The following is a 13,652-nucleotide window of genomic DNA, read 5'->3' as shown; positions in this document are numbered from 1 at the left end:
TATCTGTAATAATGGTTTTTGGAATACCGAAACGACAGATAATGTTGGAGTGAACAAAGTCTACTACTGCTTTCTTGGTAACTGCTTTCAATGTAATAGCTTCCACCCATTTGGTGAAGTAATCAATTGCAACCAAAATGAATCTGTGCCCATTTGAAGCTTTTGGCTCGATTGGGCCAATGACGTCCATTCCCCAAGCAACAAAAGGCCAAGGAGCCGATATAGGATACAACTCTGAAGGAGGCGAGTGAATCAAATCACTGTGAATCTGACACTGGTGGCACTTGCGAACAAAACGAAAGCAATCTCGTTCCATAGTAAGCCAATAATATCCTGCCCGAAGGATTTTCTTTGCTAGAACATATCCATTCATGTGCGGACCACAAACTCCCGAATGCACCTCATTCATAATTATTTCAGCTTCTTTGGCATCCACACATCTCAACAAATTCAAATCCAGAGTTCTTTTGTATAGGATTTCCCCACTCAAAAAGAAACCATTAGAGAGTCGCCTAATAGTTCTCTTTTGATCCCTATTAGCATATTCCAGATATTCTCTTATTTTCAGAAACTGTTTAATATCACGATACCATGGTTCACCATCTGGTTCTGCTTCAATTGTATTGCAATAACCATGTTGATACCGAATTTGAATTTCTAATGGGTCAATGTGAGTATTACCCGGATATGGAAGCATTGAGGCTAGGGTGGCCAAGGCATCGGCTAATTCATTGTGAAACCTGGGAATGTACCTGAATTCGATGGACTTGAACCTTTTGCTAAGATCTTCCACACATTGTCTATATGGAATGAGCTTGATGTCTCGAGTCTCCCAATCACCTTGAGCCTGCCGAATAAGCAAATCTGAATCTCCCATCACCAACAGTTCATGCACATTTAGATTTATTGCCATGTTCAGACCCATGATGCAAGCTTCATATTCTGCTGTGTTGTTTGTATAGAAAAAACGAAGTCGCGCCGTAGCAGGGTAATGTTGCCCAGTAGGTGATACCAGAATTGTCCCAATCCCTATGCCTTTGATGTTGACAGCCCCATCAAAGTATAGTTTCCAAATTTGACTGTCATCTTGGACTATTTCTTCAACTAAATTAACCTCTTCATCTGGGAAATATGTGTTCAAAGATTCATACTCATCATCAACCGGGTTTTCTGCCAGATGATCAGCCAAAGCTTGTGCCTTCATGGCAGTGCGAGTGACATAAACAATATCAAACTCTGTGAGTAAGATTTGCCACTTTGCCAATTTGCCTGTTGGCATCGGCTTCTGAAAGATGTACTTCAGGGGATCCATTCGGGATATGAGGTAAGTTGTATAGGCCAAAAGATAATGCCTAAGCTTCTGGGCGACCCAGGTTAAGGCGCAACATGTTCTTTCCAAAAGAGTGTATTTGGCCTCATAAGTGGTGAACTTTTTGCTCAAATAATATATTGCTTGTTCCCTTTTGCCTGTGGCATCATGTTGACCCAGAACACAACCAAAGGAACTATCCGTTACTGACAGATATAAAAACAGAGGCCTACCAGGTTCCGGCGGGACCAAAACAGGGGGATTTGACAAATATTCCTTGATCTTATCAAAAGCTTCTTGGCACTGGCACAACATTTGCTAACCATGTAGTGTATCGGACGACCCTGATCACATTTGCACTTAGTTGCTTCGTGATTTCTTCTTTAATCTTATCACTCATGTCTGTCTTAAAATTCCTTTATTTTTGCTGGATTGGTGAAAAATTAGAATGTGTGGGAAGCTTATGGACCACTAGATCGGCACTCAAACCCGGCATGTCATCATACGACCAAGCAAATACATCTCTGTACTCGAACAAAACTTGAATTATGGCATCTCTCGTCTTTTGTTTAGTATGAATGCTTATTTTTGTTTCTCTGGTTTCTTCAGGACTTCCCAGGTTAATTGCCTCAGTTTCATTTAAGTTAGGCTTAGGCTTATTCTCAAATTGATCCAATTGCCTTTTCATTTCTCTAAAAGCCTCATCCTCGTCATACTCAACTTCTTGATTCATTATTTCGAGATTAGACAGCTTTTTAAGATCTGGGCATGAATTCCGCATGCATGTGATATTTTTAAAGACAGCATTATCGAAACTGAAAATGATAAGAAATTAACAAAAATTAGGAAAATAAAAAGATAGAATTTTACTACGAAAATGGAACTTCATTTCATTGAATTTGAAAGGATAGAAGGGTTAACATCACAGCAAAGCAATTAAACTAAAATATCTGGATTACAACCCTTAAAATAATCCAAATACAGAAAAAATAACAAAACAGGCTACCAAGTCTCCTTCCTGATGGGAAGAGGAATTGCTTCCCAGTTGCTGAGCGAAGTATCTGGACCAATCAGTTGAACACTTGCACGGCTAGGGCCCTCCCCAACTTGAACCATATTAATCTCATAGAACATCTCCTTGAGACCCTGGCAAACTCCGTCAATGTCATCCTGAGTAGAAGGATTTTGGAATTCTTCAAATTGTGGCTTGACAAAAGAGTAGGCAATGTGAGGGATTGGTTTGGACAGATTCCAACCATTCTTTTTGCGGGCCTTGGCTCTGTCTATGTCAGCTGATGTTGGTTTAAAGCCCAAGCCAAAGGTATTTTTCTTCGAAAATGGAGCAATGGGGTTCACAATTCCTTGCAGAGAGGATCCCAATCCTTTTCCTGGTTCATAGCCGTTCCTCAACATCAGCTAAGCTACCATCATAGATGTGGCTGAAAGACGGGGATGCAGAATTGGTTTTCCTTCTTCCACTTGGTCCACCTCAATCAACTCAAATGCTTGATATATGATGGATTCACATCCTTCCTTGGCCTCGATATATGGAATGGATGGGTCTTTATAGACGGATGAGTCGTCCTCCCCATGAATAATAATTTCTTGCCCGTCACACTCAAATTTGACCATTTGATGTAGGATGGATGGTACAGCTCTGGCCATATGGATCCACGGCCTTCCCAAAAGAAAATTATAGGAAGTTTCCATATCTAACACTTGAAAGACAATGTTAAAATCAACCGGGCCGATTGTCATGGTGAGTTCGATTTCCCCAATAGTGTCTCTTTTTGAACCATCAAAAGCTCTGATGCTAACATTACTGATTCGAATTCTGTTAGTGTCAATGTTCAGCTGTTGTAGAGTAGAAAGAGGACACACATCTACACTTGAGCCTCCGTCAATCATGACTCCTTTTACGTAGTGCCCTTCACATTTGACCATAAGATGCAAAGCTCTATTGTGGCCAGCCCCTTCCTCAGGCAAATCATCATCGCTGAAAGTAATTCTATTTACTTCAAAGAATCTTTCAACCATTTTTTCTAGCTGATTCACCGTTGTCTTTTCTGAGACATATGCCTCGTTCAGAGTTTTGATCAACACACGACGATGCTCTTCTGAATACAAAAGTAGAGATAACAAAGATATCTGAGCAGGAGTTTTCCTTAGTTGGTCAATGATTGAGTAGTCTTGCATTTTCATCTTCTTAAGGAATTCCTCCGCTTCTTTTTTTGTAACGGGTTCTTTCACTGGCAAGTGACTTTCCCTGGCTTGCTTAGCTTTTATTAATTCCTCTGGTGAATAACACCTTCCAGAGCGGGTCAAGCCCCCCATTTCACTTGTTTCTTCAACTATCTCTTTTCCTTTGTATGTCATGACAGTCTTGTTATAATTCCAGGGAATAGCTTTTGTGTTTGTCACTAGGAGTTGGGCAACAGGTCGGATCATGACTGGCTCTGTTATATTCCTCAAACCATTATTCGGAATGATCTTTTGAATGCCTCCGGGGATGTAAAGTTTTGGCCCACCCAATTGAACCTCAACCTTTTTTGTGCTTCCAGGAACATAGAGAATCGTTTTTTCAGAACATGCCAAGTTCAAACTAGAATTCGCACCTTTCACCATCAATGGTGCCAATTGCGGCGGGCTCACTATCACTTTTGGTTCTGACCCTATGGTTCTAACAACCATCTCTGTCTTGCCAGACTGCTTATAATCTCGATCATCACAAATCATCCCAATAAAATGTCTATTATCATGAGTTGGGAGCGGATTGTTTGTGATATTAGGAGTATCCTCATTGTTTGTTACCACAATTGCCTTTGCGTCAATCAAATTTTCAATGGCTTTCTTTAATGTCCAACAGTTTTCAGTACTATGCCCTTGGGTGTTAGAGTGATACTCACATCTTGCATTTGAGTCAAAACCTTTTGAATTTGGATTCACATAGCACGGCATAATAGGTTCAATCAACTTCAACTGCATCAACTTTCGAAATAGGCTTGTATACGATTCTCCAATTGGGGTGAACTCTTTCTTTGGCTCCTGTTCTCTCACATATTCTTGTCGGGGATGAGGATTATATGGTGCCTCAAAATTCGGCCGGAGTTGACGGGAGCCTTGTGGAATCGGTGCCCGCCATTGTTGGTGATTGGGAGGCCTAGCATAAGCCTGAGCATTAAACACCGTGTATTGTTGCAGGGGAACTGAGTATCGGGGACCTTGAGGCGGATAATAATGTTGAAGAGAATTGGATAGTCCTTGTTGGAATTGCACGTAAGAAGGAGTTATTCCTCTTTGAACTCCTCCGAACCCAGATGCCATCATGGATCCTTCCTCCTTCTTTTTTCGATTTCCGAAATTGCCTGACCCGCTTTGAATTGCTTGTGTGGTTGCCTTAAGGGCTGCCTGACTCACAATTTTGCTTGACTTCATGCCATTCTCAACTATTTCACCAATCTTAATTGCCTCAGCAAAAGGTTTACCGATGGCGGCCAACATGTAATGGAGGTAATCAGGATCCTGAGCTTGGAGAAAATAGTCAATCATTTCTGCCTCTTTCATTGGTGGTTTGACCCTAGCAGCCTGCTCTCTCCACTTGATTGCATATTCTCTGAAGCTTTCTGCTGGTTTCTTCTTTATGTTGACGAGAGAGGAGCGATCTGGCACTATATCAATATTGTACTGAAACTGTTGGACAAAATCTTGAGCCATGTCATTCCAAACGTGCCAGTGAGAGATGTCTTCATCTATGAACCACTCTGAAGCAATTCCTATCAAACTTTCCCCAAAATAAGCCATGAGCAATTCTTCTTTGCCTCCCGCTCCCCTTAGTTGGTTACAATACCTCTTCAAATGGGCAACAGGATCACCATGCCCATCATACTTGTCAAACTTGGGGGTCTTGAAGCCGGGTGGCAAATGAACATGGGGAAACATGCATAGATCGTTAAACGAAACACTCTTGTGGCCCCCCAAACCCTGTATGTTTCTCATGGTTTGTTCCAAGCTCTTCATTTTTCTGGTCATTTCCTCTTGTTCCATATTCTTTTCGGGCTTTTCGATCTCAATTGGGAACACGTTATGAGGAGTGTGCTTGTATGAATCTGGAACCTTTAAAGTCAGTTCTGGAGAGTAATGTTGGGCATCATGAGCATCCAGCTGTGGATCATTATTGGACTTTTGAGCAAGAGCCGGTTGAGGGACAGTGAAAGTATGGACAATGGGTATAGTAGGTGGGTCATTTCTGAGGGGTGCGATTGGAGGACGTGGAATGGAGGTACTGGGAATAGTGGGAAGGTTAAAGCTCGGACTGAATCCAGGTTGGTACAATGGGTTACTTGTTATGGAGATAGGCACTTGAGTGGCAACTGACACATTATGAAGATTGTCCGAAGGCCCTATGGGTAGTGAGGGCGGTGCTTGTCCATTCACCCAGGCTTGGTACATCTCTGCCAATTGTTGCTTCAACACTCTTACTTCTTCAACCAGTCCTGAACCTTGTTCAACCAATTGTCCATGGACATTATCATTATCTGACTCATTTTCACTGTTGTTTGCCATTCTACTTTTTCCTTTTGATCTCGTGTTGTAAGGGTGAGTCGCCAGTTTAAACCACAAACCAACCACCTCTGTTTTACTTCATCTGTTGAAGTTGAGCACGAAGGGCTTCATTTTTGCGGATCAGACTCTTCTTATCCCCTTCGGCTTCTTGTTCTTGCAAGTCTTTCTCAAAACTGAGGTTTCTCAGCCTTTCTTCTAAGGCATGAATAGTTGTTTTGTATCCCTTTTCACGTTCACCCCAAGCCAACCGTTCTTGGATTTTATCATCAAAGGCTTGAACATGCGGCCTTTTTGTGGGCCTTTTGGGCTCTGGCACATCATCCACGTGAGACCTCTTCCCAAACCATATAGCATAACCCGGATCTACCTCTCCTCTCGCAGGATCTGGCACCTGAGTATCATATTTCAAGTGGCGACAACCATTCCAAATTTGCTGGATTAAAGCTTCGGGGAGTGGGGCTTCGGGGTGTAGCTCAATAACTTGCACACTCAAATCTTCATCCTTAGGTACTACTTGGTACCTTCCTAGCTGTCTTAGAACTCTGTGTGGCGTATACGGCTGGACACTTCTCAAACCCAACAACAACAAATAACTTTTTAGGGCCGACATGTGTATCACCTCTCTTAGCGGGAGCCATCCCAAAGTCCACTCAATTTGACTTGCATTTAAAGATCCTAGGTAGGATATCCAGGCTTCCACCCCTTCTGGAGAGTTGTAATCTTTTACTCTTTCTTCGTAACTCTCAATGAAATTTTCCTTGTTCGGACCATAGCTCATGAACTTGGGGTGATGTCGGAGATGCTCAATCAACCACATTTGTAACAAAATATTGCACCATTTGAAGAATTTTGCCCCGGACTTGCACAAAGTCAACGCCCGATAAATGTCTGATAAAATGATCGGGGCAAGAGTGTGATGTTCTTTGGTAGTGAGGACCTGTACAACCCTGGCTATGCGGGTATCAATTGTCCGCTTCTCGTTTGGGAAGACCATGATTCCTAGAAACGCCATTATGAAGGCGAAGCGACGATGAATCTGCCATGTGTCTTTGTTCTGCTTGTTGTTAAGGCCCTTTTCATGCATTTCAAACCCATTTGGTTGCCCGAACCTAGAGTACAGGAAGTAGAAAGAACAACACCCTTCGACTACGTTGGTCTTTCTAATTTGCTTACTGATGTTCAGAAGATCGAAGAATCGGTGTACAGAAAGAGCCCTTGGGAATATGAGCTCCTGGTTTCTCAAATCCCTGCCAAACCCGGAATATCCAGCTATCTCTTCTAAAGTGGGAGTTAGCTCAAAATCGGAGAAGCGAAAGACATTGTGAACGGGGTCCCAAAAAGTCACTAGTGCCTCAATCAAATCGTCCCGTGGTTTAATTTTCATAATATCTGTAAGGGCTCCCAAGTGCTTGGTGACCCATTTCTGACCATCTTCTCCTAAATCATACCACCACATCTGAAGCTGAAGTGGAGCCTCGTCTATAGCTGTGAATGGTGTGTTCTGGATAGTGCTCATTTTGTACCTGTGGGTGGTTAAGGTTAGGGTTGACACTATTCTCAAGAGACAGAACCAATGCACTCCTTTTGCAAAACAATCTTTTGTAAATAACTCAATTTTAAAAAAAATCAACGAGAAGGGGGGCTATTTTTGCAATTGTGACCAAAGAAAAGGTGGCTATTTTTGCAACTATGGCCCCTTCTTACTTTCAAGGATAGCTTTAAGGCTGGGGGAAGGGCATTATGGTAAAAGTAATTCCCAATTGACAGACACGTCCGTTCTTGCGAGAACAGCCCTTCAACAATTTTGAAGATGTTCTAAGGCTATTCCGACAGGAACGATTTGGGATTAACCAAAGCTGGATCTGCTTATTTATTTTTTTGATTAAAAAAAAAACACTAGACACATTTTTTTTTATAGTTATTTTATAAAAATGGGGCCGAACCCTATGAAGGTTGCCTACGTATCTCACATCCGGTGAGAATCAGACCCGCGTAGTTCGTAAATATTTCAGGAATAGGATGACACTTTTTTTTTTTTGAAAAATTCAGGCTTTTTTTTTGGGGGGGTAAATACTGAGATTTTCGAAAATCGGGCAAATTTTCTCCCTCATATTTTCTTCTTTCTAGTTTTCCCTCAATATTTTTATATTTTTATTTTATTTTAGAAACCGGTCAACATGCACAAACCAAATTAAACATAATGCACAAGTAGCATATAAGATGCATCACGATGGTATTTCATTTCGGGTACACCTGTCCTAGACGGACCCAACCCCTGTGTTGAGTCCCCAAAGTTAAATGCACATGATGCAAACAAACGTTCCTACTAGGGATCCGACATGAGGCTATGTTATTCTAGGTTTAAATCCTAAGGGGAGTGTTTTAGACCTGGCTTACCCAAGCGGACAGCTCGAGCCGAGGTGAGGGTAATGTACCGGGAGCACGAAAGTCTACCCGGCCTAGTTACTGACCCAACCTCGTTCTAATTGGTATGACTTCTAACCAAAAAGTGGGCCACGCGCACGTGTGCACCATAAATTCAGAAGACTCAGAAAGGAGGCGTAATAAGACAATTTAATACAGTTCAAATAATATCAAAGCGGTAAATAAGCGACAATTAGCACATTAGACCCAAAAATACATTAATAACATCAAATCAATAAAGCTAAGTATAAATCATCTTATAAGCTCGAATTCTGAACCCCGAACCAGAAGTTCTGGGTTCTTGTCCCCAGCAGAGTCGCCAGAGCTGTCACACCTCATTTTTCCCTAGGGAAAGGGAAAGAAAGGAGTTTTTCCAATTTAAGTGACATTATTCGAAATGGAATTATTTATTTAATCAGAGTCGCCACTTGGGATAATTTCTGGTGTTCCAAGTCACCGGTTTATTTGAAATCCCAAATCGAGGAAGTTTTGACTCCGAATTACGGTCCGCGAACACAGAAGACCGGGTAAGAAATTCTGTTAACCCGAGAGAAGGTGTGAGGCACTCTCGGATTCCGTGGTTTTAGCACGGTTGCTTTAATCATAACTGGCTTAATTAAATTATTTAATTACTCATTTTTAGAACCTATGTACATTTGCCTTTTTACCGCTTTTAATTGCTTTATTATTCGTAATTATGGAATTATCTTGAAACGAATCACGCGTACGTGTATTCATTTTTGTTTGGTGTGTCAAGAATCATGTCACGCGTACGTATACACAATTAATAACACTTTATTATTTTTAAGATTGTTTGGCCAAAGTCGCGCGAACGCGTACCTTGATTTCTTTTGGGAATCATAATTATGTCACGCGAACGTGTACACAATCATGATAATAGATTAAGTGCCTAAAGTATTCTAACGGTGTTCATTATTCTTCCTAAATTTTGAGATTATTGTGAGGCTATGAGTTATGGAAGTCAATTATGGATGAAGTGTAAAATTGCAATTAAGGAGCATTAGCAAGATCACTGATATATTTAAGTTATTGGAAGCATTTGATAATTATGAAGTATTAATTTTTAAACAAGTTAGGCCATAATATATAAATTAGTAATCATCTGAACTATTAAACAATGATGTAAAATAATGAAATAAAACCATAGGATCATTACACATTCCAACTACGTCATTAAAATAACAGACTTAATAAATTACACTTATGACCAATTACTAGTAGATTTAAACCAAGAAACTTCTATAATGGAAAAGTCAGTAAAGAAACTTCTCATGGACAAATATATATATTTAAGAAAAAAAAAAATCATCATCACTTCGTTTGCACGAATGCATGAGGCTTTCGTACTGCTAATATCTATTGGCAAACTAATTGAATTAGAAAGAAGATTTATATATATTTATTTAGAACGAACATGCTTGCCATTATGATAAGAGAAAATATATAATTCAAATAATTAATATCGAACACATATGAATACGTAGGTCCATTTCAAAGTTCAAAAGTAAGCCAACAAATTAAAATAGGAACGAGGTTAAAGTTGGAGTTGCAACGTGGCATGAGTACCTGGGAACGGGTCCAGTTCTCAGTAGAGAAAGCAAAAGCAGTGATAACTTGTATTCCCAGTTTGGAAGAAATGTTGCAAATATTTTTTGAGATTTGGAGTAAGAAATTTGTGACCCTCTTGCACAGGTAAACCTCGAACATTAGCCCATCTCCTCAATATGACACCTTGATCACTGATATATTTAAGTTGTTGGATACAAAAACTACTAGCTACTAGCCACGTCTGTTTAGAACACATCAATACCAAGATCACGAGATCGTAACCGTGAACCTCGAACAAGACATCACCCAACTGACCAGAAAACCTCACCTTGAATGGACCTCTTCGACCTCGAACATCAACAGGGAAAACTCTAACTGGTTTTAGGGTGGGTGGTGGCTGGTTTGGGTGGCTTAACGGCTAAAGGTTGAAAGAAGTTCACTTCTTGAACAAAAGAGTGACAGATAGGGGTCTAGAGAGGAGTGGCTGGATGTTAGGAGTCTTCAATGGAGGAAAGTGAAGGAGATGGTGTTGGTTCAAGCTTTTTCCAAAGCTTTTCCTTGTTCTTGTTTTCACGTTTTTTTTTTTTAAAAAAAAATCCCCCCCTTCATTTGTGAAGTCCAAAATATATAGATGTGTGGGTTGTAGAACTGATGTGAGTAAGTGGTGAGAAGAGTGTGAGAAGTGGGGAAAGGGACGTGAGGGAGTTAGAATTGTGGGGAGAGGAGACGTGAGGGAGAGGGGAGTTTAGCAAACAAATATGGGAAGTTAAGGGATTGGGGTGAGCTGGGTAATTAGTAAAGATAACATTTTATTTTTGTATCTTTCAAGATTTTACACGTTTTTGTTTGTAGCTTTTTTCTTCTTTCTTTTTTAACTTTTTACTAACCTTTTTTTTTTCATTAAACAAAAAAGAAGGTAAAATACATAGCTATATATATATATATATATATTAAAAGATAAAATTGTGAAAAAGTTTAAGAAATATTTATAAATTACATTACAATAAATATTTATATGTATAAAATATTTTAAAAAATTATATAAATATACTATCGGGTTGGTTTGGTTTCGGTTTGACTTTTTTAAGTTAAAACCAAACCAAACTAATTATGGTCGGGTTTTATTTTCTAATACCAAACCACATGGGATTTTTTTTCGGTTTGACTCGGATTATCGATTTGGTGTGGTTTATCGGTTTTTTTTGTACACCCCTAGTCATAATGAGGACATTTCCCGATGCATTGCATCGATTCAGGTGGAACTCTTGATTGGCTCTGTCGGTTCGATTTTCGTGTTAATCATGTCCCACACGATTTCGATTCTGGTGCCTCCCAAACTTATAAATAGGGGAAGATTTTCTGATTTTGGAACTTTTCAAACTCTTCCTTCCCATCTAGCACTAGCTTATCTCTTATCTTATTTGCAGAGACCTCTTTTCTCTCTATTTTTGAGATCTATATTGTTCTTCGTTCTTCTACGTTTGATACTTTCCTCTCTTACATTGAGCAATGTCTAATCTACCTTCTGTGTTTGGTGGAGGCGGTGATTCCACGCAACCCCGATTCTAGGTCTGATTTTACCAAATCACCTGATGCTGAGCCTGGAGCTTTTCGCTCAGTGATGACGATGAAGGAATTGGGAGAGCTTAAGGCTAACTTTGGCCTTCCCAATCACATTGAGCTAATTCCGACGGGGTGGGATACGGTGCAGGTTCACCGTCCTAGGTATTGTGCCTTCTATGCCTACCCCTTCCATATTAGTTATTCCATTCCTCTTATACCATTGGTCGATGAGTTCTCGTCGCTATTATGGCGTTTGCCCAGATCAACTTGCGCCCTATGTCTACAAGCTTATAAAGATGCTTACAAAGTTTGCCGAGCTAGCTGAGGTCAAGTTGACATTTTGACATTTAATACACATGTTCGCCCCCAGCTATTATAGGGGAACGATATTGAATCTTCGCCACTGAGGGGGAAAGTGCATGGTGGTAAAGATGGACGACTAAGCCAGCCGTCAGTTCTGGTTTAACTTCTTTTTTATCAAACCTGAGAAAGTGGTGGCCAATGTCGACGGTTTTCCATAAGCTTGAAACTATGCTCGTAATTACCTAATTTCCCTACTTGTAGGTATTCGATTGTTTTCTTGGGTTTGGTCGTGTGTTTTGATCTCATCTTCTTCTCATGCAGCCAAGACTTCGCCTCCTCCTTTGATCGATAACATTTCTGACTGGGTCGACCGGATCCTCCCTCATATCGTTAGAATTCGCGAATGGCCAGTTTTTTTCAAACAATTTGGGCCTACTCTCTCTTCGACTGGTAAGTCTATTTTACCATTGGTGTCTTAACTTCCTTTTTCCTTTTTGTTTACCTCTGTTTATTTTCTCTTTTCTTGTTCTTTATTAACCTCGTCCATGGGATCTACGAGGTGGTCGAGGGCTCCTGCACCCTCGTTCTAAAAGAGGAAAGCCATTGCGTCCTCTATTGCTTTATCTGGAGCCATTCATATTCCGGCCGTAGAGACTTCGGTTTCTCCGTTGCCTCTCTTATCGACGATGATAACAAATCTTTGCCTAGTGATGGTGATCTCCTACCTCAGAAGAGGAGATCTGTAGATACTGGTGACGGGGTCGCCCGGGCCGTTGATTTAATAGAGGGTGATTTTTTGCTGCATGCGGTGACCATTCTCATCAGAGATGATATCGAGCCGGGGTCTGAGATTTCGAGGTTGGCGGATGTCGATGTGGGTATGCCCCTTCCTTCTATGGTGACGGAGGCCGAAGGATCGATCGCTGAAGTTATCGACACTTCGAGGCGAGAGAAGGCATCGAATTCATGACCAGTTGATAATACCTCATTACCGTCCAACGAGAGAGGCAAAGGCTTCGCCGAGGAGGGCGATGAGTCGGGTTCAGACGTTGATGCGGACGACCTGAAGATGATAGGGGAAGGGTTTACCCAACTTGAGATAAGGTTGTAGGGGTCTACGAGGACCATCGCAATCCCTATGGATCGTGACTTCCTGAAGAACACCGAGGACGTAGTCCCGGCCCTCGACCCTCTTTGTTCCGAGATAGAGGATAAGACCCTCAAATAGTTAGATAACGATACTTTGTCGAGGAGCATTTTCGGTCTTGCTCTTAGAGTGAGTGTTCTGTGTTTTGTCATTCTCCTCTTCTTCTTTTTTTCGGGGGCATTTTCATTTTTGAATTACTTCTTTTCTTTTTGTCATTGCAGACGGTGATTTTGTAGATCGAGAGTTCCCGGAGGGAGGAGCGGCGTAGAGAAATATTTGTGAGGTTGAAAAAAAAGTACTTCGAGTATCGCGGTAAGTACCGAGAGCTTCACATGCGATTTCATGAAGGCGACGTTATACAGGCCCTTCGCGATGAGTTGAAGGAGAAGGACGATGAGCAGATGAAAGCCATTGAGAAGTGTATCATCCTTGGGGGGAGATTGAGGTTATCAGAGGCGTGAAGGCCCAATGTAGTAACCTTCAAGCACAAGTGGTCAAGCTGCGGGGGCAATTAGAAGAATATCAGCTTCAGCTGGAGGCCCTTCGTGGTGAAGTCGTTGAGAAGCAGAGTGAGCTTGAGAAGCCAGAATCCTCCCGTTAGAATGCTCGGAGAAAGTCGGAGATTCTTGAGTTAGCGAATAGGGCCCTTCGGGTCGAGCGGGAGAATGACTTGTCCACGGCGAAAGCTAAAGAAGAACGACTAGAGAAGAGGATCGGAGAGCTGGGAAAGGATAACTCCGTCCTTCATGATCGGGTGGCCACTTTGGAAGCTGA

At 41.3% G+C, this 13,652-nt stretch overlaps 2 protein-coding genes across 2 annotated transcripts; both read right to left on the bottom strand.

Moving 5' to 3' along the window:
- Positions 1-2,725: 2,725 nt before the first annotated feature.
- Positions 2,726-5,872, bottom strand: LOC142169778 (uncharacterized). The gene is made up of 2 exons (XM_075231685.1): positions 3,560-5,872; positions 2,726-3,457 (listed from the first exon to the last, which is right to left on the bottom strand). The coding sequence occupies exons 1-2, from the start codon at positions 5,870-5,872 to the stop codon at positions 2,726-2,728; spliced, it is 3,045 nt and encodes a 1,014-aa protein (XP_075087786.1).
- Positions 5,873-5,945: 73 nt separating this feature from the next.
- On the bottom strand, positions 5,946-7,388 carry LOC142169777 (uncharacterized). The gene is made up of 2 exons (XM_075231684.1): positions 6,600-7,388; positions 5,946-6,263 (listed from the first exon to the last, which is right to left on the bottom strand). Exons 1-2 carry the CDS (start codon positions 7,386-7,388, stop codon positions 5,946-5,948), a joined length of 1,107 nt encoding a protein of 368 aa, XP_075087785.1.
- Between the last annotated feature and the right edge of the window lie 6,264 nt (positions 7,389-13,652).

Source organism: Nicotiana tabacum, chromosome 15 (assembly GCF_000715075.1).
Source record: "Nicotiana tabacum cultivar K326 chromosome 15, ASM71507v2, whole genome shotgun sequence".
Lineage (NCBI taxonomy): Eukaryota > Viridiplantae > Streptophyta > Magnoliopsida > Solanales > Solanaceae > Nicotiana > Nicotiana tabacum.
The sequence above is the reverse complement of the archived record's forward strand: the minus strand, read 5'-3'. Positions and strand labels throughout refer to the sequence as shown.

Bases quoted from the DNA above. Each gene is read 5' to 3' on its own strand.
- LOC142169778 (XM_075231685.1), bottom strand. From the start codon at position 5,872: ATGGCAAACAACAGTGAAAATGAGTCAGATAATGATAATGTCCATGGA. The intron at 3,458-3,559 runs GTGAAAGAACCC...ACTCCTGCTCAG, and splicing joins CCAGGGAAAGTCACTTGCCA to ATATCTTTGTTATCTCTACT.
- LOC142169777 (XM_075231684.1), bottom strand. From the start codon at position 7,388: ATGAGCACTATCCAGAACACACCATTCACAGCTATAGACGAGGCTCCA. The intron at 6,264-6,599 runs GTAAAAGATTAC...TATGATACTCAG, and splicing joins TTGAGAGTTACGAAGAAAGA to GTGCCAGATCCTGCGAGAGG.